Source organism: Zea mays, chromosome 9 (genome assembly GCF_902167145.1).
Source record: "Zea mays cultivar B73 chromosome 9, Zm-B73-REFERENCE-NAM-5.0, whole genome shotgun sequence".
In the NCBI taxonomy this organism is placed as follows: domain Eukaryota; kingdom Viridiplantae; phylum Streptophyta; class Magnoliopsida; order Poales; family Poaceae; genus Zea; species Zea mays.
The window spans coordinates 44782296-44808398 of NC_050104.1; the positions used below are offsets into that span (position 1 = coordinate 44782296).

The 26103-nt window shown below is 42.7% G+C and overlaps 2 protein-coding genes and 1 long non-coding RNA gene across 4 annotated transcripts; 2 read left to right on the forward strand and 1 right to left on the reverse strand.

Moving 5' to 3' along the window:
- Positions 1-6780: 6780 nt before the first annotated feature.
- LOC109942347 (uncharacterized) lies at positions 6781-24419 on the reverse strand. Of its 2 annotated transcripts, none has more exons than XR_002265113.3 (3): positions 24119-24419; positions 14810-14863; positions 6781-6955 (listed from the first exon to the last, which is right to left on the reverse strand). It is a non-coding gene; the product is annotated as an uncharacterized lncRNA (long non-coding RNA). The 2 variants fall into 2 exon arrangements; XR_002265112.3 differs by lacking the exon at positions 6781-6955 and adding an exon at positions 7358-8010.
- LOC109942346 (L-type lectin-domain containing receptor kinase SIT2) lies at positions 17228-19447 on the forward strand. The gene has a single exon (XM_020544270.1). It carries the CDS (start codon positions 17311-17313, stop codon positions 19312-19314), a length of 2004 nt encoding a protein of 667 aa, XP_020399859.1. The 5' UTR covers positions 17228-17310; the 3' UTR covers positions 19315-19447.
- Positions 20877-23065, forward strand: LOC100281082 (lectin-like receptor kinase 7). The gene has a single exon (NM_001154001.3). It carries the CDS (start codon positions 20958-20960, stop codon positions 22977-22979), a length of 2022 nt encoding a protein of 673 aa, NP_001147473.2. The 5' UTR covers positions 20877-20957; the 3' UTR covers positions 22980-23065.
- Positions 24420-26103: the final 1684 nt, after the last annotated feature.

Sequence of the window (26103 nt, forward strand, 5' to 3'; positions counted from 1 at the left end):
AGTGTCATAGATTTAGTGACGAAGCTGGTATGCGTCATAGAATCTATGACGATTTTTTGATCATCGTCATAGTAGGCTATTTAACACGCACCTTCTGTGACGGTGGCATTTTCATCACAAAGACGTCACCAAAACATAACCTGTGACAAATAAATACTAGTTAGTGACATAATAATTATGTCACAGAAGGCCTAAAAGGTTGTAGTGATATGCTTCGTACGCAATAGATCTCCTTTGATATTAGAGTTGATGAAGCTGTACTTCTTCAAAACTTATTTTGTGCCTTGGCACAACTTCTTCGAAACAATTTCCGAGGATCAACATTGTATCCCCTTCTTGTGCCATTGATGCAATATGATGTATGATGTCATGTTATGTGAATGATGTGATGATGTTATGCTATACAAAATGATATTTGTGCCGAAGATATACACACATTCCCACAGTAGAACACACAATCTCTTTGCCGTTTATTTTTCGGCTTCACCGCTTATTTTTCGGTGTATCGGCGTTGACTTTTCGCTGTAAGTTCTGCATTCCCTTAGGAACGTCTTTTGAACTTCTTCGCCTTCTATTTCGGCGGTATTCGCGTTGACTTTTCGCGCTTTGCCTTATATTTCGACGGAATCAACGTTGACTTTTCGCTGTAAGCTCTGCATTCCCTTTGGAACGACTTTTGAGCAGAAAACTTATGTTGCGCTCCCTTAGGAACGACTTTTCGTTGCTTCGGTAAAACTTACGCTGCGTTCCTTAGAACGACTTTTGTTGCTTCGGTAAAACTTACGTTGCGTTCCTTAGAACGACTTTTGTTACTTCGATAAAACTTACGATGCGTTCCTTAGAACGACTTTTGAGCTTCACCGACTTTTTGAACTTCATGAGTCTGTGAAGAAGGTATATTATGCTATGACAATAACGAAGCTATTAAAATAAATTGAAAACAACAAAAGAACTAGGCTTTCAATGATTGTTCCTTATTAAAAAAGAAAATGATGACGAATGCAAAAACTGTTTTAGAGGTAGGATATCTCTTAGTAGATGTGCTTCGATTCTGGCACAGTACTATTGACTGTGCGAGCTTCGGACTGCTCCCTGAAGTCTTGCTGGTGGTGAGTATGCTGGCTCCCTTCTGGCTACTGGCCTTGGGAATATGCGGGTTGCATTGGTGGTGGAGGTGGAGGCTGTTGCCAAGATGCCTGAGGTTGGCTTGCCGAAGCAACAGAAGCTGCAGAATGGTTACCCACATACTCTGGTATGTACGGTGAATGATACGAAGCAGTATGCATAACTTGCTTCGGCTGGTTCTGTTGTGCTGCAGCTTCTGCTATCTCCTTCTGTTTCTGGATGGTGACATGGCACATCCTTGTAGTATGGCCCTTGTCCTCACCGCAGAATAGACAATAAATCTTCCTGGGCTGATCCCCAAACATTCCTCTGAAGCCCCTGGCGCCTCTGCCCCTTGGAGCTGGCGGCCGAAGGTAGCTTTGTTGCTGCCCCGAAGCCTGCGAGGAATACTGTGGCCTCTGTTGCTGGCTTGCTCTGTCGTCATTCTGGGTGGAGTGAATTGATCTGACATGCCTTGGATGAATCCTTCCTCCGAAGCCCCTGGTCATCTTGGAGAATCTGTAGGCTTCCTCCCTTCTTTGACGAAAGTCATTATCAACGCGGATGTATTCATCCATCTTCTGAAGCAATTTCTCCAGGGTCTGAGGGGGCTTCCTGGCGAAGTATTGGGCCGTAGGTCCTGGCCGAAGCCCCTTAATCATGGCCTCAATGACAATTTCATTGGGCACTGTTGGCGCTTGTGCCCTCAGACGCAAGAATCTTCGGACATACGCCTAAAGGTATTCTTCGTGATCTTAAATGCACTGGAACAAAGCTTGAGCAGTAACCGGCTTCGTCTGAAACCCTTGGAAACTGGTGATCATGTCCTTCAGCTTCTGCCATGGTGTGATTGTTCCTGGCCGAAGAGAGGAATACCAGGTTTGTGCAACATTCTTGACTGTCATGACGAAAGACTTCGCCATGACTGCAGTATTGCCTCCATATGAAGATATGGTAGCTTCGTAGCTCATTAGAAACTGCTTCAGATCTGAGTGTCCGTCATACATGGGGAGTTGGGGTGGCTTGTAAGACAGGGGCCAAGGTGTAGCCTGCAGTTCTGCTGACAGAGGAGAAGCATCATCAAAACCAAAATTTCCATGATAGAAATCCTCATACCAATCATCCTCATTGAAGAAGCCCTCTTGGTGAAGATCTCTGTGTTGGGGCCTTCGGTTTTGCTCATCTTGAGCAAGATGACGTACTTCTTCAGTGGCTTCGTCAATCTGCCTTTGTAGGTCAGCTAGCCGAGCCATTTTTTCCTTCTTCTTTTGCACTTGCTGATGAAGCATCTCCATATTCCTGATCTCTTGGTCCAACTCATCCTCTTGGAGTGTTGGACTGGTGGCCTTCCTCTTCTGGCTTCGGGGCTCTCGAAGAGAAAGGGTCTCCTGGTTCGGGTCCAGCGGCTGCAGAATGGCAGCCCCTGCCGCTGAAGCTTTCTTTGGTGGCATGACGAAGGTCGATGCTTGCCGAAGGTGGTCGAAAAGGGTTCACCGGAGGTGGACGCCAATGTTGGGGACTTGTCCTTAAATACTATGAATTAAGAACAAGGCAACACAAAAATTGTTAAATGTTAAAGTCCTTCGTCCTTCGAAGCATTATTTCCCTTGGGATATAATGAGTTTCGGACGAAGGTTATGAAGGACATACCTTCATCAGCACAACAAATAATGAAGAAGGATTCATATAAAGTATAAGAAATAACATAAATACTTAAATATTATTATTAACTTATTTCTATTTTATTATTATGGAAAAATAGAAATGATAACAAATTACAAATGTACCTTCGGCTTCAAAGAAGGTAAAAGTACAAGCGTGACGCAAAAGCAAATGCCAAGTCAGCGTGAACAGTACGGGAGCACTGTTCATCTATTTATAGGCACGGGACGCAGCCCATGTAAAATTACACCCATGCCCTTTACATTTACTAATAACTCTATAGTAATCCATCGGGGTCTAAATAGCCTTTTCCCCTTTAAGTCGGTTTCCTTTTCTGCTATTACACCGAAGCTCCCCTGCATATAGCTTCGGCTCTGCGCCATCCTTCATATTCTTTGTGCTTCTTCACACTGTGGTTTTGACCTAAGTCCGAAAGTACCTGTTCATGTATCATACTCCAAAAACATTGTTAAATCATGTTTTTGAGGACCTTCGGAAGTCGAAGGCCCCCAACAAAGTATGTCCTTCTTGACCTTTGTCTGATGAGCATTATACCCATGTGGAGATAATGTTTTGGAAGACGAAGGTCCTTAATCTTTAACAATTGTGTTGTCTTGTTTTTGATTCACAACATTTGAGAACAAGTGACCAACAACTTGCCTTTTACTATAAATCTTCTCATCCCACGAATTGGTGACACCTTGAGTTACACATGGTCACCCTCTTCAAACTCTAGTGGTCTTTTTCGATTATCAGCATAGCACTTCTTCCGGGTCTGTGCTACCCTCAAGTTCTCTAGGATCATACGGACTTGTTCCTCTGCCTCTTGTATAATTTCAGGCCCAAAGAACTGCCTTTCACCAGTCTAATCCCAATACAGAGGAGTTCTGCATTTTCTGCCATATAAAGTCTCAAATGGTGACATCTTCAAACTGGCATGGTAGCTATTATTATAAGAGAACTCAGCATTGATAGACTCTTGTCCCAACTACCTCCATGCTTAAGGGCACAAGCTCTTAACATATCCTCAAGTACTTGGTTAGTTCTCTCAATCTGGCCATCAGTTTGAGGATGATAGGCCGAACTGAAGTTCAACTTCGTATCCATGTTCTCATGATGGCTCTAAGTTCACCTCCTGGTGATCGAATTAATAGTTTCTTCTTCAAGGAATAGTTTGGTATATTATGTTTTCCACAAATGACTTTGTTACGAAGGAGTGAGATGCTCCAAATCAAATAAAACTGATGCAGGTATGGAGTTAATAAGAAACATATCATACACGACGTCGGCATCCTCAGGAACTGATTCTGTTGTCACATGATTAACCCTTTCCCTACTTTGATTCTACGGAGTCTTGTTCTGTGCAGATCCACGAGCAGGTGTGTTCTGATCAGTCTTCTGGTTTCTATTCTTCTGGGGTGTCTGTTGATTACGCCTTGGGAAGTTGTTAGCATAGTGGCCAAGTTCGCTACACTTGAAACAACCATTCAGTTGGACTAGGGTAGTTGTTTTGTTGTTCTTGGTCGGTGTGTTCACAACGCTTCCTTGACGATTCTGCTGTTGACCACTAGACCTTTGACCGGTCTGAGTGTTGTTTCTCTGTTGGTTCTGATATTGGTTGCTCCTCTGACCTTGTTGTCCACAACGCTGTACTTGGTAGTTGCTGTTCCCACTCTAATTTCTGGAGCGGAACTAGGAACCCTGGGAGTTGTTCTGACGGGTATTCCTACTGGTCTACCCTTGGTACTTTCTCTTGTGATCCGACAACTCTTTCCTTTTGCTTTCAAGGCCAATTGCCTTGTTAAGCAAAGTCTGGAAGTTGGGAAAGTTGTGGCTCTGTAACTTGTAGTTCAAATGCCCAATCAAGCCTTCCAAGAAACGTTCTTTGCGCTTCTCGTCAGTGTCCACTTCTTCTAGGGCGTAACGTGAAAGCTGGGTGAAGCGATCACGATACTCACTAACAGACATGTTCCCTTGTGTGAGGGAAAGGAACTCCTTCTTGAGCTTCATGATTTCCGGGGGAATATGGTGAGCACGGAAGTTCACTTGGAATTCCTGCCAGGTTATGGCATCAGCATTAGCATGTGTCGCGGTGAAGACATCACACCAATCGGACGCGGCACCTTCGAGTCTTCCTGAAGCATACAAGACCTTTTCTCGGTCATTGCACTAGGTGATGTCCAGTTTCTTCCTGATGACCTTAAACCAGTCATCAGCATCCAAAGGGTCTACTGCATGCGAGAAAGCAGGCGGGTGATGGCTCATGAAATCCCAATGCTTATCTCTAGTTTGTGGTGCTTGTTGTTGTTGATGCTGGTGCTGCTGATTCTGTTGATTCTGTTGTATCTGCTGCACCGAAGCAGTGAGTCCTTGCAGAAGCTGCATCTGCGCTGCGAGGAATTGCTCCATATTGGGGTTGGGTGGCGGTGGTGGCAACTGCTGACCACGCTGGTTCTGGTGGTTATTGGGACCTGAGAGAGTGTTCACCATCTGTTTGGTTAGAAAGTGCAATTCCGAGGTAAGTGAGGAGTAGAGAAGATTCTAGGGGGAATATCTCATTATTAAGTTTGAGTTTATTATATATGTTCTTATGGCCATCATTCCATAAGACCATTGCACTCAAGCAAAAATCGAACTCAAACATTTCAAATAACACCATCACATGGTTGTTATTATTATAAGCATAATATTATAAAGATGTTCATCGTCTAACGCGAAATATAACTTATTACAATATAAATGAAAATTTATAGCAGCCTGGTGATAGATCCTGGTTCTCCATAGCGGATCCTCTTGCGGGGAGGGGATAACGTCATGGTAGAGACTTGAACTTTAGGGGGATTCCTTCCATCAAGCTGAGCTTCCAGGGCTGTGATCCTTGCGTGTGCATCCTCCAGCTCCAAGTGTACCCTAGAGAGGTCCAGGGTAGCACTATCCAGGTCGGTGTTAAGACCTGCCACCACACCAGCTAGGGTGTTGAGGCGATCTTCTCCAGCTCCACCTGGAACAATGTTGGTTTGGCTTTTTCCACGAATACACAGAGAAATATGCCTGTACTTCGTGTTGTGCAGCTGCTGCCAGTAGGTGTGGCTGAGGGACCACAGAGTTCGCCTAGCAGCATCGTTGTCCGAAGCAGCGTAGGTGGATAGCGGTGTCAGAGACTCATGAACTGATAGAGTCCTGAAGTCTCTATCACCTGCATCCATCACCCTGACATGAATGCGAGTGATGTAGTAGCAAGCCTGAGGAGGATCGTACACTCGCCTTGTCTCATACAGGGGTCGGACGTAGGTTCCCAACGCATGCAGAACATCCTGCAACAGGTTAGGAAGTGCCCTGTCTCGAACATCGATGTATAATGTTCAGTGACAGGCCATAACCTCATGTAATGGTCCTGTTGTTCATCGTTGGCTTCTTCGTTGACGTTCTCCGCTTCTTCTTCTTCGTCGTCTTCATCATCGTCACCAGAGTCGTCCGGGTCGTTGCCTCTGGGAGCAGGGGCTTGGACTGCTGGTGCAGGCGGTGCTAAAGCTGACGATCCAGTTGCGAAGGCTAGTGATTGTGCCAACGGGGTAGGCGTAGGCAAAAACTCCTCTGAGTTGTCTTCCAGAATAACTCTATTCTCCACACAAATGCGAGGGAGATCCACAGGGATTTCCTTGACTACCACCAGTTAGACGGGAACTTGCTGTGGCGGAGGGATGTAGTTGGTGTTGGTCCGGGTGGTTTGGATTGTACGAACCATCTACAAGAGAAAATGTCAACTTAGTTGAATTTTAAAGAGGTAAGGTTAATAAAATAATTTTGTAAGAACAAAATTATGATGTTTTGAACAGACTAGGTTTTCAATTTCTAACTAGTCTAAGGATCTAGAGTCAGCATAGCTTTGATACCACTTATGTCACACCCGGTTCTGGGGGCAAAACCGAATGCATAGCATATGTGGCCAGGATCCATTTTTCCATACATATGTTGATGTCACAAGTGTAATATGTCAAAAGACAATGCAATAAAGGCGAAAAGAGAGTAGAGTAACTTTATTGCATCATCTGGATCATAGTATCTTAAACAAGTTTCATAATCAAATACGGCGGAATTAAACATGGACACTCTTCCACAGGAAGGTGACTAGCGCATCGTTAGACTCAAAATTCATCAACGTCATCTGCGAAGTCTTCGTCATCACCCTCTGATCAAAATATTAGCAAGGGTGAGCTCACTTATGGTCGGGGCTCAGCAAGTGGGGGAAATAACACAAGTTAACAAGGTAGGTTATGGATAAATGGTAAACATTTTAGTTGGTCAATATTTTATTAGCAACACATGTCTTACTAATAAGTGTGTATCCCAAATTTCCCAATTAATCAAAGGCATAAGATTATATCAACAACACTTAAATGAAATCACTTAAGCAAACCACTGGTAGATACTCATATCACGATTTATTTTCCATCTTTAAGTTCAATTATCATGTGAGGGTCCAGGTTGCTCTTAACCGTGAGCACGACTGACATATCAGTTTTACACTCTGTAGAGGTGGTACAACTTTACTCATAAGCTGTGTATCCCATCTAGCCTGGGTTGATCGGACCCATAAACACTGCCGAGGTGAATGGCTAGGGATCCACTATGAGGCTTTCACAAAACATCCTTAGTACAAAGCCACCCGCTAAGGTTTCCACGTCAGTACTGATGGCCCTCTGGGTGAGGTATCTTAGCCAAGACTACCACCCCATGTTAACATGAGCTGTCACCAAACCAATGCCGCACCTCTTGCCCATCTTTCAGGTAGGGTTGCTAAGCACTAAGTCTATAGAGCTAATTACCAAAGCCAGAGCCATTATAGCACTCGTGGTTGCACTGTTATCCTGGGTGGTCACTCCATGTTCCATTTAATACAAAATGTTCTTGTTTAACCATCGGGTTAACATCATAAATAAATCTTCATTTCTGGAACATAGTATCATTAAAAGAGTGACAACATATTCATCAAGTTGAGCAATAGCAAAAATTGTTAAGCACAACATTTATCCCAGGGTAATTCAAGGAATAGGGTTCATAATTCTAGGAAATCCTTATTTAGGCAAATCCCATCAAATTATGCAATATCCGAAAAGTAAACATTATTATATGCATTATTTAGGTATAAACAGAAATGCAGAGGTAGAATCCACTTGCCTTACTCGAAAGTGTCATGTGGGTTGTCCTCGAACGTGTTTGGTTCGTCTACCTCACAGTCAACTTCTAGCATCGATTTACGTATCGTACATACAAAAGAATACGTACGCCAAATAAATAAACATACATTATTAAATGGGTAATTATTCATCATTACATACACATTCATATATCACACAATTATACTCATAGATATGTTTAAGGCATAAATATTTATTAATCCACTATATCTTCCACTTTGAGTTATCATTGGTGAAAATATGAGTAGGTGACTACGACGCTAGTTTATCTAGTACAATATAGATAAAATGTCTTAACAAACTTTACGTTTCTTTATTACTTAATAACAGTCCCTTGGGTTTTATCCTTTCCTTTCTAAATAGAAATTATACATATGGCTAAAATGGTTATTTATATATTACATAACATTAATATTCCAAGGATTAATGTAAATTACTAATTTTGGACTTTAATACCATAATCATAGTTATTTTGACATAAATAGATATTTTACTAATTCTAAGTGATTAAGTGATATGCATACAAATACTTATATCCTGATTAGTGAAAATATATATTTTAACCTAACCGATAATATGTGACCTATTACTTCTTCCATTTTCATATATCAATAAAATTATACTTAAATCACTACTAACAATATTGTTCCATGTGCTAAAGTGAAGTTAGCCGTAAACATTTCTAGTATGTAAATCACCAAGTTAGTGAATCGTGGCATTATTCATTTTCAAAATATAAAATAATACTTATGTCCAAAATATTGTTGCAGGGGCAGGTTCACAATTAAGTGTATACATCGGGGTCTCTTTTTAATAGTTTTTGAACTGAGAAATATCTGAACTAAATGTACACAAAACCAGGGGTTAAAACGTAAAATAATCATCTTCTACCTTGGGCTCGGTCTCGTGATTGCGCAGGAAGCTCGACAGGGGGAAACGAACGAGCAGGGCGAGGTGCGACCGGGACGGGCGAGGCTCGGCGGTGTTCGGTGTGCTCCGGTGTGGCGGCTCGATGAGCAGGGCGTGACTCCGGCGAACGACGACGCGACGAACGGCAAAGGCGCGGGCAGGGGAGAGGAGTAGAGAGCGCGGGTAGGGAGGGAGAGAGGAGAGCTCGGTCGGCTCCTATTTATAGAGACAGGAGAGGGAGAGGGAGAGGGAGAGGGAGGGACGTCGGGGAGGAGGTAAAGGCGTCGGTGGCTTAACTCCATTAATGGCGCCGATTATCCATTGATGGAGAGAGGGAAGTGGGGGAGGGAGAGGAGGAGGTGGCGCGGCGGTTTCCGGTGCAGGGAGAGGAGGGGACGCGGCCAGGGGCGCGGGGCGGGTCCTAGGCACGGCGCGGGTGCGCGCGCCTGAGCGGCGGCGCGAGGAAGACGAGCCGCGGGTGGGCGGTCTGCAAATGCAAGAGAGAGAGAGGGTAGGGAGATGGCACGACTGGCTGGCTGCCCTAGTGGGCCTCGGCTAGGCCGAATTCGGCCTGGCCGAGTGATTAGGGTTTTGTTTTGCTTTTCTTTTTTTGTTTTCTATTACAAATATAAATAAATATATTTTCAAATATTTCTAAAAATCATAATAATTATCCAAAATTATTTATGACCAAAATATTTATTTTTGGACCAATATTTCCATATTAATTAGTTAGATTTTCAATATAAAAGAAATTCCACTAAAACAATCATCAATCTAATAGGAGCAAACAAAAATTATTCTAAATGCAATTAAAAATCAAACACTTAAAAGAAAATTTCATTACTATATTTACCACTAATAATCTAAATGCATTATTTTTGGTTGATGGTTTTGTGATGTTACAGGTATCCGCATTAAATGCAGGTGTTCCCTTCCTGTTTTCGGACGCTTTTGCCTTATCTTCCTAGGATTAGCTCGGGCGAGACGGACGGAGCGGTGGCGACCTCGAGCGAGGCGGAGTTCTACCTGAGGTGGGAGACTTTTGGGGAGAGGCCTCAGTATAAGAGCTACCTCGCCTGTTTCCCCTCGGGGGTTACGCCTTTACTTCTCCTGAGTGCGTTCTTCGGGGGAATAATTCGGGTATCCCTAATTATCACCCCTGACAACTTTGCACAAATCAGCTATATGAGAACAAAACACAGATGATTTGACTACAATATCATCAATGTAAACTTTTACAGTGTTTACCAAAAACTCGTGAAAGATCAAATTCATAGTGCTCTAATAAGTGGCACCGATATTTTTTAAATCGAATGTCATGACAACCCATTCAGATAAACCAATGAAGCATGTATATATAAAGGACATTTTAGACGCGTCTTTCTCGGCCATGAAGATTTGATTATATCCGGCATTACCATAAAAAAGCTAATAACTCTATTTCATAATGCATTATTAATTAATATGACGGCTATAGCCATAGAATATTCATCTTTAGGTGTTGATCCATTTAAATTCCGGAAATCAATACAACTCTAAGCTTACCATACTCCTCCACCAGCACAATATTAGAGACACACTCTACGTATCTGCAAGGTCTAATAAAATTAGCTTATAAGAGCCGATGAATTTCGTTCTTAATCCTAGAGAGTAAGTCTGGACGAATTGATATTGGTCTCGGCTTGAAGGGCCTGAAACCGGACTTAATAGGCAACCGATGCTCCTCTAGCTCTCAGCTTAACCCTGGCATCTCGGTGTAACTCGAAGCAAAGCAATCAGAATATTCTTTTAATAAGCCGATCATTTCATCTCTAGGATTGTCTTTCAAGGTCTTGTTCACAAAAGTCGGCTTTTGAGTTTTACCATCTCCTATGTCAATCTCCTCTAAAGGATCGCCCGATGTAAATCGTTGTCCTAACTTGTCGAGATCCCTAAATTCCTCTATTTTGGTTACTTTAGAGGAGTTAAACGCTCTCTGCGTGACTATGGACTATCCGGCCTCAGAGGTTGGAGCGTCCACGATACCGGAATCGCGCTATGGCACTCTCTGGTAGCAGCCGGACTGTCCGGCCTTTTAGAGGCCGAACCATCCAGGAAAGGGCCGAACCGTCCAGCCTCAGGCCGTCTGACCTTGGGGGCCGGACCGTCCACGACCTAGGTATGCTCTCTTTAGATGAATTCATTGTTTAACCTTTACATGGGATTTAGCCGATTCTCCATCAACTCTAGCATTATTTAACCTTTACATGGGATTTAGCCTATGGGCGTATCGTCCGTGGGTCGAACCTTCCAGTCCTCAGGGCTGGACCATCCAGCCGTGACTAGTGCCACAAATGGTGCTCAATAGTTTGTTTGGTGGCCAAGGAATAGGAGAGGATTAAGGGCTTGTTTGGGAGATAGGGAAATGAAGGGGATTAGAGAGCTAAATTTCACTCGCTATTTAAAATTGAATAGGGGGAGATTTTAGCTCTCAATTCCACTTGGTCTCAAACATGAAGTTGGAAATCTCTTCCTATTCAAAATATTGAATAGTTGCGCTACCAAACCAGCCCTTAGATTCCGCCATCACATCTCTAATAAAAATTACGGTTTAGAAAATTGTAATGATGTGGATTCAGTCTGTACAATTGCAGGATTTGAAGCCTGTCAGTAGTGCAGCGCGGGTGATCAATAACAGAGGCATATCGCACACGTTGACGCGTACAAATTAGAATACAAGAAGTATTTTCAATCAATTTAGCCCAAAAGGAAATAACGACTTTTCGACCTCGCTTCCCAAATCTGACGCTCTTTGGTCGGCCCACTAGGCGTCTAGGCCCAACCCGCCATTCCATGCGGTCATCCAATCCTAAACTAGGTTTGCCTGGCCTCACGGTCACGAGGACGTGAGGCGTGATGTCTAGTGAATATATATGTATAGAAAGCACGAAGCATGAAAGCCCAACTAGAAGCACGTTTTTTGGCCCCGTACGAGCTCGATCCGGACCGCTTTTATACGGGCCTAGGCCAGTCCGGCACGAATTAGCGGACCAGGTTCGAATAGGAAACTAAGCATGGTGGGCTAGCCTGGCCCGTCCCATTTACCTATAAGCCCGTCAAGCCTGCTTTTTGCACTAAATCATTCTTACCAGCCTGTTTTTGGCCCACTTTTTCCGTGCTTACCGAGCCGACCCGGCCCGTTTAGGCCTGCAGCGGCCCGAGCTCGAACAGAGGAACGAGCCCGCGGCTTAGACGGACCGGTCTGGCTTTCTAACAGTGCCTGGCGGGCCGGGCCCGGCCAGGCAGCCGTTTGGCCATCTCTACTAGTGAACGTGCGACTCCCTCCAGCTCAGGGCGACTGGCTACTACTGAGCTAACTTATACAGTAAATTTCAGCAAATATATCTCGTCCTCTATAACAAATCAATTATATTAACATGACATATTCTCTTACAAAGCAACTACCAAACAGAGGCAATTGAGACTCCAAAGTTAACTCACTCTTGATTCTGTTAATTTTTATTGGTGCGTCCAAGAACGAAGTCAGGCCCGTTTGGATCATTTGAATTGAATTCTATTTAATAATCATGATTTAAGCATATATCAATTAAGCTAAGCTAATTATATAGAATATATTTATATGCTGAATTTCTACTGTACGAGAGCGAGTCGAAGAGCATGCCATAAATTATAGAATAGAAATATAAACTGGTGATACATAAAATCAATTTTTATTCCTCGCTCTACAAATTTAAGATAGGCTTATGTTTAAACTTTGAAAAATGGTAGAATATCAAATTCCAAACTAAATAAGATACTCTACTAAGTAGATTCCAATTCCTCTAAAAGAATGGATCTAAACAACCCACAAAGGAAATTTAATTATGCCCTTAAAAGACCAGATAGGCAAGAGCCGAGACAACATCAAAACCACACCAACTATATCACTGAATTGGCACAAGTATGCAGACAAAAAAAGTTGATCACATTGTTCTAGAATCTAAAATTTAGGAATAAGATTACATGGCTGGTCATTAAGTAGTGAGAATTAAAGAATAACATAAGGTATATATACTAGACAACGTCTGATTAGTTCATAAGCAAGTATTTCCATTTTAACCAATATATCTTTGTTGTCAATTTCAGCAGGCTTAGCATCAATAACTACAATTGCTTCCTCAAAATATAACTTTATAAAGAGAGGATTAAAAAAAGACCCCACAGGGTTACGGCGCGCCGGCTTGAGCACGACGTCGAGCATCTTGCACATGTCTTCCCCGCCACTGCCTACGTGACCGCAAGGCGAAGGTTGATTAAGGCATTGGATAGGCCGATTCATGGAACCGAAGGAGACGAGACCGGGGGCGTAGTTGTGGCGACGACGGTGGTAGACGAGGACAACAGTGGTGAGGGAGGGTGACACGAGTGATTGCTCGAAGGTGGCCTTGAGGACTACTAAGGAGGAGGCCTGACGCATGAGCGGCTAACTAATAGGTCATTGAGGATGGAGAGGATGAGCTGCTCGAGCCTGACTTTAATGGTGAGCAGGGGATATTATGTGGCCTCGAGACATCCCAGTGCTTCTGCGCTTATGCTCGTTTTAGCGTCGCGATAAGCGTGTTCAACAACGGCGGCTCTGATTGTAATATCTTAGCCCTAGTGGATAGTGATATCTTAGCCCAAGACTTAATAGAATTAATAAAGTATTCATACCAACAATATGCATCTTCTTTTTCGGAAGTATGTCTTCAAAGAACCTCTTAGTTAAGTGTGCTTGGTCTACCACAATCTTAGGACGGGTGACCGACCAGGAAGTCTTCTCGAGTGCGCATAAGTGAGGACAAAGTGCGCACAAAAGACTCGTGTTGATCTGTGGGGATGGTCTATGATCCTAAAGGCTGCCAAGAGTAAATATCGTCGGTCGGGGAGTAGGCGTGGTGTTACAAATGGTATAAGAGCCGACCCTCGCGGTTTCACAGGCGTGTATGGGCTAGGAGTTCGGGCATATGGCACATGTGGGCCTGGAGTGGTCACATGGAAATAGCATATGACGACACTGGACACACAATCGTGGCCAAGAGGGGAGGTTCCTAGCTTAGGGTTGACCGACAAGGACGTCGGTCTGCTAAAGGGGTGGATTGTGATATCCTGCCCCTAATGGATGGTGATATCCTAGCCTAGGGCTTAATAGAATTAATAGAGTACTCATACCAACAAGATGCATCTTCTTTTTTGGAAGCGTATCTTGAAGGAACCTCCAGATTAAGAGTGCTTGGCCTAGAGAAATCTTGGGATGGGTGACTGACCGAAAAGTATTCTTAGGTGTGCATAAGAACAAAGTGCGCACAAAAGACTCGTGTTGGTCTGTGGAGATGTTATATGATCCTAAAGGGTTGCTAGGAGTAAGTACCGCCAGTCTGGGAGTGGACGAGGTGTTACACCGATGTATGTGTCGTCACTATCACCGTGAGAAGCACACGTTTGAGGGAAGGGAAGCTTCGTGAGAGCTAGGAGGCCATCTTGTCGTCATCGAAGCCATACATCGAAGAGGAGTTGCTACACAGCGAGCACGACAAGAGGGTTCCGAGCTAGCACAGGAGTGAATGTGCGGAGGCAGCGGTAGCGAGCCCACCACATTTAGCAAATGAAGAATACATCCTCTATCGTAGCAGAGATTTTAGCGCGACATGCTGGAGGAAGAAAGGAGCCCAAACACTAAATGTAGCGAACTGAACGGTTTATTGTGTCCTGCTGGAGATAGCTTAAAGTGTAGAAGACTTTGTGGATATAGTCTTAGAGATGTTGCTAGATGTTGCTCACTTGCATGCAATGATAACGTAAACGGTAGACGAACGATGAGGCTATATTTAGTGTTTAGACGTGTTTAAACGAAATTAAACGGTCTAAACAATTTTATACTATAGCAACATTTTAGCAAGATTACTTTCACTAACCTTTTTTGAAGTAAACACAAAGCTTTTGATGTCCTCTCCATCTAAACCATGTACCTACAAAAGAAGGGTTCATAGTTAGTATGTAATATGTAAATTTTAGCAAGAGTACATGAATAAATCCACATATATATTTGGTTTAGCAATACAAAATTATGATAGATGGACAACAGCTCAGACATAACATATTACATATCCATATAACCAAAATGACCAATTCAAGACAACTAAACTCAGCCCCTATTTTAGCTAATTATAGAACAACTAAAACATGTTAGAAGAAGACATATTCATGTATAGAATGTGTCAAGAAACCAAAGGAAAGAAGACAAGATCGGGTAGAGAAGGTGAGGGAACCCTAACAGTAACATACCAATGCAGATGAGCCTGCCACATTTTGGGCCTATCAATAAAACTGCCCAATAAATAGGCTAAACAGCGTTTAAACCTGTTCCGTTTAGCTTGTTTTGACCGAACGTTGACCGTTTAAATGAGTCAACTGTTTAGAGGACCATCTAGGCCTTAAACTGCACGGTGTTCCTCCGTTCATCGTTTAGACCCATTTAAATGGTCATCTAAAACTGTTTAGGGTAACACTGCTTGCATGAAATCGGAGTTGGATGAGGAAGATCTAACAAAGAGAAGAACATTGCAAATGGAAGGACAGAGGTGGAAAAGAGAAGTTTTAGAGTGCAGAAGACTTTGTGAAGGTATTTTTTTATTCACTCATGTGGACTCCACTATATACCTCTAACCCAAAACAAATCAAAAGCAAAGAACATGGGTATGGGCAGAAGTGCTAGTATCCCTATCTATTTCCTTTCCTTCTCTTTTTACGACATGTACAGCCCTGATCCCCTAGATTGGTTTTCAATGTAAAAGAGACAACTAAGAGGCTGCATTAATACAACTCTGAGCTCCTAAATAATAAATATAGTTAAGAGGCAATAGGTATAGAGAGTCGTGTAGAGACAGTCTTTTGACAAAGTGAACCATCTCTTGTACTTTTTTTATTTAGCTCCCTAAAGATCAATCAAGAGACCCTTTATTAAATGGTATTGTACATATACCATATCCCACTATATTTCCTATTCCCTATCCAATATCCATAGCTTCATCCAAACGCCACTTAAACCTACACAGGTCTGCTACGGGCCTAAATCCTCCCTCCCCATTAATCAGCCACGGCCCCACTAAGCCCGTTTGCCGCATAAGCCCACCCCCCGGGTAGCTTACATTTCAGTCCTAGGCACAGTTGCAGCAAAAACACAGCAAATTTGTAAGCGATGATCGACTCTGAAAGACGACCGTTTGCTAAAACTTCAGCCAACCCCCCCCCCCCCCCCCCCCCCCCCCCCCTCCCCCCGGGTTTTGAAAGCCATCACCAGCTGGGAAACACTTCATCTGGCAGAGTTCAGTAGACCACGGACCAGCCCAAATTTGAACTGTACCGAACATCATATTCATGCCGGCTGGTCTGTCAACTATTCCTCCATAGGATTTGACCGTAAGCAACGATTCAGTCCTTGGCTGCATCCAAGGCAACAATTCAAAGATCTCATTTTCTTTCCGAATTACTATATGTGAACCAGCTACCACCTCATGTACATGCGACGACTTTTGCACCACCTCACCCATCTTTTTTCAACATGAGTGGAATCCAGTTCGCCAAAGTAAACAACGACCAGGCCAGATGACCAGCGAACTTCTGTCCAGGCGTCCAGGCCAGATGACCAGCTATAAGGCACATAGTTCTAGTACAATACATACTAGTACTAAATACAAAAACAACAGTGCTTCAATGCTTCATGCACTGATATATTTTCTAGAGCCATACCAAAACCATGAGGGCTCTAGAAACTTCGTTCACCCCGCTATCAACGATACTACTAGCAGCTTGTTCACTTAACTTTAATCTGTACCGGCTTCTATTATTTCTACATTGTTTTTGTCTCCATGGATTACGACTATAGCAATCCAAACAGCCTTGTTTTTTCTTATTCAGAAGATTACTGAGTTTTGCCATTTTTTTCTTTTCTTTTGCTGAACCTTGATAGCCACCGTCAATCCTTGGAGAGCAAGGACAGTTTTGCCAATGAGGAAAGACTGTGACCAAAAATGACAGTTTGACTACTAGCAGCCACCATTGTTAAGCGCCCACAATCCTCTGCAACCATAAGGAAAGTTTGACTATGAGAAAGACTCGTACAAAAAGGACGGCTTGACTAATGACTACTATAGTAGCCACCATGCTTTCATGGATTGAAAGAAACATTCTACCAAATCCTTGACATGACGTGTCCTGGAACTTTGTGCAAACTTCCCATGGGTCAGCCTCATGCAAATAATAAATCCTTCATTTTAGCAATGCAAATCTGTACCAAGTCAGTCTCAAGTTTTGGATAAGTAGTACCTACAGGTCGTGTGACCACACAGCAAAATTAAAGAACTTCCAATGTGCAAACCACAGCGCACGACCAATGGAGGAGTAGAAAAGTACAGACATGGTGGCGAACCAAAACATTACCTTGTTCATCCTGTCCGTAGGCCTTAGTATTGCTGGATTCACTGCTGGGGACGACGACCAATTCGTCTACACCGGCTTCGCTAGCAGCAACCTAACCCTCGATGGTGGAGCGACAGTCACGCCGAGCGGCCTCCTTGAGCTAACCAATGGCACCGTTCGGCAGAAAGGCCATGGATTCCACCCCAGTTCGGTGCTCTTCTACGAGTCCTCTAGTGGTGCAGTGCAGTCTTTCTCTGTATCCTTTGTGTTCGCCATTCTCTCTACCTATCCTGAGACTGAGAGTGGTCATGGCCTAGCTTTCTTCATTGCGCCAGACAAGAATTTATCGGGTTCATTCCCAACCCAGTACTTGGGCCTCTTCAGTGACCAGACCAATGGTGACCCAAACAGCCACATCTTTGCAGTTGAGCTCGACACCGTCCAAAATTATGACCTACAGGACATCAACAGTTACCATGTTGGCATCAACGTCAATAGTCTACGCTCCATCCGATCCCATGATGCAGGCTACTATGATGATAAAAGTGGTTTGTTCAAAGATCTGTCACTCGATAGCCATGAGGCGATGCAAGTGTGGGTGAACTACAACAGAGAAACCACACAGATCAATGTCACCATAGCTCCCCTCAATGTCGCCAAACCAGTGAGGCCATTGCTGTCTGCTAACTACAATCTCTCAGCAGTCATCACTAATCCGGCGTATATTGGTTTCTCATCCTCAACAGGCTCTGTTAGTGGGCAACACTATCTGCTTGGTTGGAGCTTTGGCATCAACAGTCCTGCTCCACCAATCGACATTACCAAGCTGCCAGAGATGCCTCGTCTTGGTCAGAAGGCTCGGTCGAAAGCATTACAGATAACTCTGCCAATAACAATTCTGGCTCTGTTCCTTGCTGCAAGCATTACTATTTTTTTATTCGTGCGGAGGAAGCTAAGATATGCTGAACTACGTGAAGATTGGGAGGTTGAGTATGGGCCTCACAGGTTCTCATACAAGGATTTATTCGATGCCACAAGAGGATTTAGAGAAGCTAACCTGTTAGGTACAGGAGGGTTTGGAATGGTGTACAAGGGGATTCTCCGTGGATCCAGACTGAATATTGCTGTGAAGAGGGTGTCACACGACTCAAAACAGGGCATAAAGGAGTTTATAACAGAGATTGTTAGCATCGGCCATCTTCAACATCGTAACCTGGTGCCCTTATTGGGGTACTCCCGGCGGAAAGGCGAGCTTCTCTTAGTGTATGATTACATGCCCAATGGAAGCCTCGACAAATACTTGTATGGTAAAGAGGGCAAGCCTACTTTAGATTGGAATCAAAGGTTCCAAATAATCAAAGGAGTAGCATCTGGTTTACTCTACCTTCATGAGGAGTGTGAGAAAGTCATCATACATTGTGACATCAAGGCAAGCAATGTGCTCATCGATAATGAGATCCATGGGAGGATTGGTGATTTTGGTCTCGCGAAATTGTATGACCATGGCACTGACCCAGAAGCCACACATGTGGTTGGCACCATAGGATACCTGGCTCCGGAGGTAGCACGCACTGGCAGGGCAACCCCTCTGACGGATGTTTTTGCCTTCGGTATATTCATTCTTGAGGTCACATGTGGGCAGAGGCCTATCAAGCAAAGTACCCAAGACAGGCAGGTAATGTTAGTTGACTGGGTGCTGGAACATTGGCATAAGGGATCACTTACTGATACAGTGGACATCAAAATTCAAGGTGAATATGATATTGATGAGGCATGTCTAGCACTGAAGCTAGGATTGTTATGCTCCCACCCATTCACTAGTGCAAGGCCAAATATGAGGCAAGTCATGCAGTACCTCAACAAAGAAATGCCAATACCAGAGTTAACACCAAACTTAAGCTTTTCCATGCTAGCCTTGATGCAGAATGATGAGCTGATAATGCACTGTCCATCAGAAATAGGCTTCGGCACAATATCTACCATCTCAGGAGTCAGGAGGTAGATGACTAGATGCTATGGGGCTTGACAGTGGCAGGCACAGGTCTTCAATGTTTGCATGCACAGTTGCACACATAGTCAATGTTCCATAAAGATGAAGACATGAAGTAAACTCTATAAAATAGAGTCGCTTAATATTTTTTTATGCTCTTCCTTTGTCTGTTTTAGACTAAATTACCCCATTGTTTGTGTGCTCGTTAAATTCATCTTTGTCATTCTCGAATTATATTCAATCTCATTTTCATTCATAAACATACAATTTTCTTGTCATTAAAATAAAATCCATATAACTGGACAAGATTTCTCCAAGACAACGAGAAAATACATCACAATCGCAGACATAGTCAATGAAACCAAGGAAAGTGACTGCATTGATGGTAATGACTAAATCAGAGCATTTTTTGAGATATTTTAAAGAAATGGGACATGTACACGGACAGAAAGGGATTTTAATGGTCCAGAGCTTGACTTGAGAAACACACTAGATCATAACATAATATGTGTTGTTTACTCATATTTGAGAATAAGAGCTCCACTTAGTGTTATGAACCACAACCACATACCATGCGAGGTGTGCAATTGAGATATACCAGTGCTAATAAGGCATCTGGTTGATAAGTGATCCATACGTAGTCAAAGGAAGAACTGAATCATATCATACATCAAAAAGTATGAATCAGTTGTATTTCATATAATAATAAATCTATTTCGACCTTATTAACCGGCCAATATCTAGATAAACTAAACACAGGGAGCAAACATGGTCAGCGAGATTAATGAAAATTGAAAGCAGTGATTGTACAGAAATCCTACCACAGCACGCATTTCTTGATATATTCCTAACAACTGGGACATAGAGACAATGGGCAAGGAAATTTCATTCTCAACAAATTGTCCCAAGAGACACGAATACTTGACACTAGACATGTTGATCAACCTAATGAACAAGCACATGGCCACTATGTTAAGCTATGAAAATAACCATGAAAGCAGCATTGGATTTTTAGTAGCTGAAATTACTTTTGACCAATAAACTTTTTCACTGAAAGTCAAGTCCTAATGTATTAGTTAAACTAAAATAAGTCATAACTAGCCATCCAATTAAAAAAAGACTACCTGCTCTCCACTGAGCAGGCCTGATGCACTGGTGAGAAGCCTTTTTATTGAGCCAAAGATCCTAGGTTCGATGCAGTCTCTCTGTAAAAAATGCATGTTAAGGCTTGTCTCGGTTATTCCTTCCCCATACCTCACTTATAGAAGCCTCTAGCACTGGGTCTGTCCTTTTTACCTACCCTGGAGGTAGCAAGAACCAAAAGAGCCAACTGTAGTACATTAAGAGAAAGAAGTCCTCACAATGTGAAACCTTCAAAGAAAATGTATGGAAAAAATCAACAGGTCAAAGTATCTAGCAAATGTTTGAACCTGAACAAATAGCTAACTTCACTGATTCAACATCCACTGACAGTGACTCAATTATTGAATGACATATGTCTTCGAAGAAAAGTAAACATTAAACACCTTACCGGTTCAATTCCACTATATATTAACAACAAACTGAGACTAGATGTAGAGGACAACTGCAAGCCCCAGGTAGCTCAGAAAATACTTTGCTCTTGCATCCTTCTTGAGCTACCACAAGTTACATCCATGCCTGAAAAGAAACATAAGTGGCTCATTCTATACCATCTTCTCTACCTTTCCATCCTCAACTTTACATCCTTCATCATTGCTGGTGATCAATTCGTCTACTCCAGCTTCAGAGAAGCAAATCTCAGCCTAGACGGCACTGCCACAATCAAACCAGATGGGCTCCTTGAGCTAACCAACGGTAGCTTTAATCTCAAAGGCCATGCATTCTACCCAACTCCTCTGCATTTCCGCAAGTCATCAGGTGAAAATGTGAAATCCTTCTCAGTCACCTTCATCTTCAGCATCCTCTCTGCCTACCCTGACAAGAGTGCAGATGGCATGACCTTCTTAGTCACAACAAACAAGAATTTCTCTGATGCATTTCCAGCCCAGTACCTAGGACTCCTCAATGATCAGAACAACGGCAATCCAAACAACCATATCTTTGCGGTTGAGCTTGACACCATACAAAACAGTGAGTTCGAGGATATCAACGACAACCACATTGGCATTAATATTAATGGTCTCCACTCGGTACAATCCCAGGGTGCTGGTTTCTACGATGACAAAAACGGTATGTTCAAGAACATGTCACTCATTAGTCGTGAGGTGATGCAGGTGTGGGTGGAATATGATGGATGGACCACACAGATCGATGTAACCTTGGGTCCCATTAAAATGGCTAAACCTAATAGGCCACTAGTCTCAGCCATCTACAATCTATCAACAGTTCTCACAGATACATCATACATTGGATTCTCATCTTCAACTGGTGTAATTAACTCAAGATATTGCTTGCTTGGTTGGAGCTTCAGTATGAGCAACACAACTCCAGAGATTGACATCACCAAGCTGCCAAAGTTACCTCGTGTTGGCTCCAGGTCACCATCAAAGGTCCTGACAATCATTCTTCCAACAGCCATTGCATCATTCATCTTTGTTACTGGAATCACCATCATTTTACTGGCACGGAGGAAATTGGCAAACAATGAGCTACAGGAAGATTGGGAGGTTGAGTTTGGACCACATCGGTTCACATACAAAGATCTGTTCCTTGCCACTGAAGGATTTAAGAATAAGAATGTGCTGGGTGCAGGAGGATTTGGGAAGGTGTATAAAGGTATACTTCCAACATCTAAATTAGAAATTGCAGTGAAGAGGTTGTCACATAACTCAAAGCAAGGAACAAAAGAGTTCATCACTGAGATTGTTAGCATTGGCCACCTTCGACACCGAAATCTCGTGCAGTTACTAGGCTATTGCAGGCGAAAAGGTGAACTTCTATTGGTATATGACTACATGCCAAATGGTAGTCTTGACAAGTTTCTATACTGTGAAAATGACAAACCTTCACTGGATTGGGCTACAAGATTTCACATCATAAAAGGAGCTGCATGTGGCCTGCTCTACCTTCATGAGAAGTGGGACAAAGTTGTAATCCACCGAGACATCAAAGCAAGCAATGTGCTTCTTGATAGCAAATTCAATGGACGGCTAGGAGACTTTGGCCTTGCAAAGTCATATAACCATGGCACAGACCCACAGACCACACGTGTGGTTGGCACCATGGGTTACCTGGCCCCAGAATTGGTACGCATGGGTAAAGCATCCCCACTTACAGATGTGTTTGCCTTTGGCACATTCCTTCTTGAAGTGACATGTGGGCATAGGCCTGTAAAGCAAAATGAGCTAGGTGAGCATATTATGTTGGTTGATTGGGTACTTGACCATTGGCAGAAAGGATCATTGGTGGAGACAATAGACAAGAGGCTAGAAGGTAACTGCAACATAGATGAGGCGTGCCTGGTTTTAAAACTTGGGCTCTTGTGCTCACAACCATTCGCTAGTGCAAGGCCTAGTATGCATCTTGTAATTCAATACCTTAATGGTGGCATGCAGTTGCCAGAGTTCACACCATCAGATATAAGCATCAACATGCTAGCCTTTATGGAAAATAGGGGATTCAATCCTTCCTTGATTTCATACCCACAGCTGACAATGAGTGTTGGCACAATGTCAAGCCTCTCAGGTGGAAGGTAAAAATGATTTGAGGTCATTAATCAGAGCAATAGCAGGTTTCTTTTGTATATTACACGGGGTGATATCTATTATTGCATATTTCAGAATTAAAATTTTTAGGGTGTATTTGATTTGAGCAACCACCTCATGCTACATGACCTGTTGCATCATGAATTCATTACAGGGGTGTTTGGTTTGAAGAATGAGTTAGTCTATCATCTATTCATTTCTCACTTTTTTGTTTGGTTTATGGTACAGTGTTTTCAAGTCGTCTGACTATTTGTGATTAGTCAGTCTAATCGGTACTCGGTAGGTATCAACCGACCAGCCCCACCGATGCGACTAGGCCGACCAAAATATTAGTATTAGACATGGGATGACCAGTTTAGAGTTTAAACATGACTGTAGATGGGCTTTTGAAGCAGGGGAACTTGTAGGCTGCAATTTGCTTTGTGGGCATCTAGGGTTGAGAACGCTCAGGCAAGAACTCCAGTCCCAATCTGCACAGGCGCACAGCCGCCCTCCAGCCTATAGTCAGCACAGCAGCCCTCCAGTCGGTAGCTATACGATTAGGTTCAACTAGACGACTTGAAAACATTGTTATAATGTTATGTATAATATGATGATGCACCATCACCTCAAGTCAATAATTAATACTAGTACAAGGAATGAAGTCATTCCATCATAATTGAGGAATTAACTCATGATGCACCTCATATAGGACCATGCATATATTAGTTATTAGCTTCGAAGGAATAAGGTGGTGATGGATCAACTCATTCCATCTTACAAACCAAACAAAAAAGTGAGGCGTGAGAAAATGACATACCACAGCATTCCTTAATCAAACACACCACATGCTGCACTTGCATAGCAGCGTGTGATTATGTATCTAGATGCTATATTCACTTATTCAGTATTCAAATGGTCGAACCAAAGTACGCACACGGGGAACTGCTACCATTATCTTGTAATAAAATTATGATCAAACTATATCTTTTTATTTGGTCAATTTCCTTTACAATACTGACTTAGACGCCCTAGTGCCTAAACCACACACGCATCCATAAGGTTCAGCAATCACACGCAGAACCTCAACCAACTTGGGTACGGTTGTCTGAAATCAGAAAGATTGCATCTTGAAAGAAACGGAAGCGTACCAATTGTGGTTGAGCAGAGGACATCAGGTAAGCATCATCGCTTCCTGGCTACCAACGAAAGCGTGCCCATTGGCCATCACGTGCACCACCGGCAGGACTACTGGTAGGCCGACGGCCGCCGCGCAAACTGCACCCTTGTTTAGAGACGCCGAGCCGCCGAGGGTGAGCCGCCGCAGGAGCAGAGAACGCGGCGGGCGGAATGGGCGGATCAGGGGCGGAGCCAGGATTACGGGGGCCGACCAATTCATCGAGTTTAAGCACTCTGAATAAGAATTTTAGATTTTATAAATTATCTTAGTCCATGAGTCAATTTTCTAGCTAATTGATATATTTAACTAAATTTGTGACAAACAACAATACCAAAATAATAAAGACGTCATAATGATAAATATCCAACTTATGAGATTCAACTTTTATATAATAACTCTAGTATTTCTGAGGCAGCTAACAAATTTTTGAGATAATTCAAAAATCCAACTAACCTCGAGGATCCATGAAAATTCATCAACCTAAGCAGGTACATGTTAAATTTGTCGTGTACACACCAACTATCAGGTAACAACTTTAGTTGAAATTTGTATATTTTATCTTACATTCTTTGTCTCTTTTAGGACTTTGGTTGCCATAACACAACAGAGTTATAGATCATATATTACCGATCACTATATTAAACCTTTAATTAATTGTGGTGCACAAAATTTAAACTATATATATTATATTGTTTGTGTCGCAGCTTCGGGAGGGGCCATGGCCCGTGCCGGCCACCCCTTGGCTCGCCGGAGGAGCCCGGAGAGAAACGCTATCATCACAGAACATACAAGCCCAATGAATCCCAATTATTTCCGGAGCCCCTAAATCCATCATACCATCAGCGCACCACATGTGACCCATTATGGCGCTGATTCGATGCCTGCGTCTCTGTAGCCGGGCTCATGTGAACATGGCCCAACACATACGGTGTTTTCATGCGTATCCCGGCATGCAGGTAAAAAACTTCCGCAAATACGTAACTTGCACCGATGCATGCATGCTCAACCATCTCCATGCGGACAATCGAACAAATTCAGAGACTCAGTCAACACATGTGGTGAGCCAGGCTACCACCGAATGTGCAACCAAACACACGATATAAGTTCTCAAGAAAATTTCTCTCTCCGATTAAGATTATGTTTTCGGTCCCTTCTCTACTTAATATGAAGGACCAGTATGTAAAAATAGAGATTTGAATCATGGTTATTGGTTTAAAACCTACATTTATACACAACTAACTAATAAAACACATGTCTTTGTGTTTTATATAGAAATCATAGCAACATACGGGCACCTAACTAGTTATCATTTACTTTCTGGTTTCAGTCTTTTAGTCTAAACTAATAAAACAAAGGTATGTTGATAAGAATACGATACCTATAGATGCATTTATATAAAAGTTAAGAACATGATAAGAAGATAAGCTTGTTTCTATTTTACAAAAAAAATAAGAATCTATACTAAACGTTGTTGTTTTCAATATGCTTAGGAACAACAATGATGCAATTTAGAAAACACTTTCGATAGCCTCTAAAACAGACGGAATAGGGATACAATATTCAAAAGACCGTTTTAGTGTGCAAGCTCATCGAAACCCAACATTTGGTTCATGGGTAGCTTGATAGTGTTTTATTATAAAGTCCAAAACTGATACATATAGACTACAATTGAGATCAATGAGCACTTGATACAAATGTTGTTTTGATAATGTTTCAAATGAACCTAGTCGTGTATCACTATCATGACAGTAAGGTCTTCAAATCAGCATGTCAATCTATTGTTGTTTTTGTTAGGTCATTGAGAGCTTATTATTTATATTAGGACCCTCGATCCATGTAAGAGCATGGACAAACCATGTCAAGGAACCTCAAAGATTACATGTATGTCCTCCTCCTTGGACACAATTTTAGGTGAAAAGTATGGGTGTCCTAGTCAAGTTGAAGACCCATTACATA

Excerpts from the sequence above, each read along its gene's own strand:
- LOC109942346 (XM_020544270.1), top strand. The coding sequence starts at position 17,311 with ATGGTGGCGAACCAAAACATTACCTTGTTCATCCTGTCCGTAGGCCTT.
- LOC100281082 (NM_001154001.3), top strand. The coding sequence starts at position 20,958 with ATGCCTGAAAAGAAACATAAGTGGCTCATTCTATACCATCTTCTCTAC.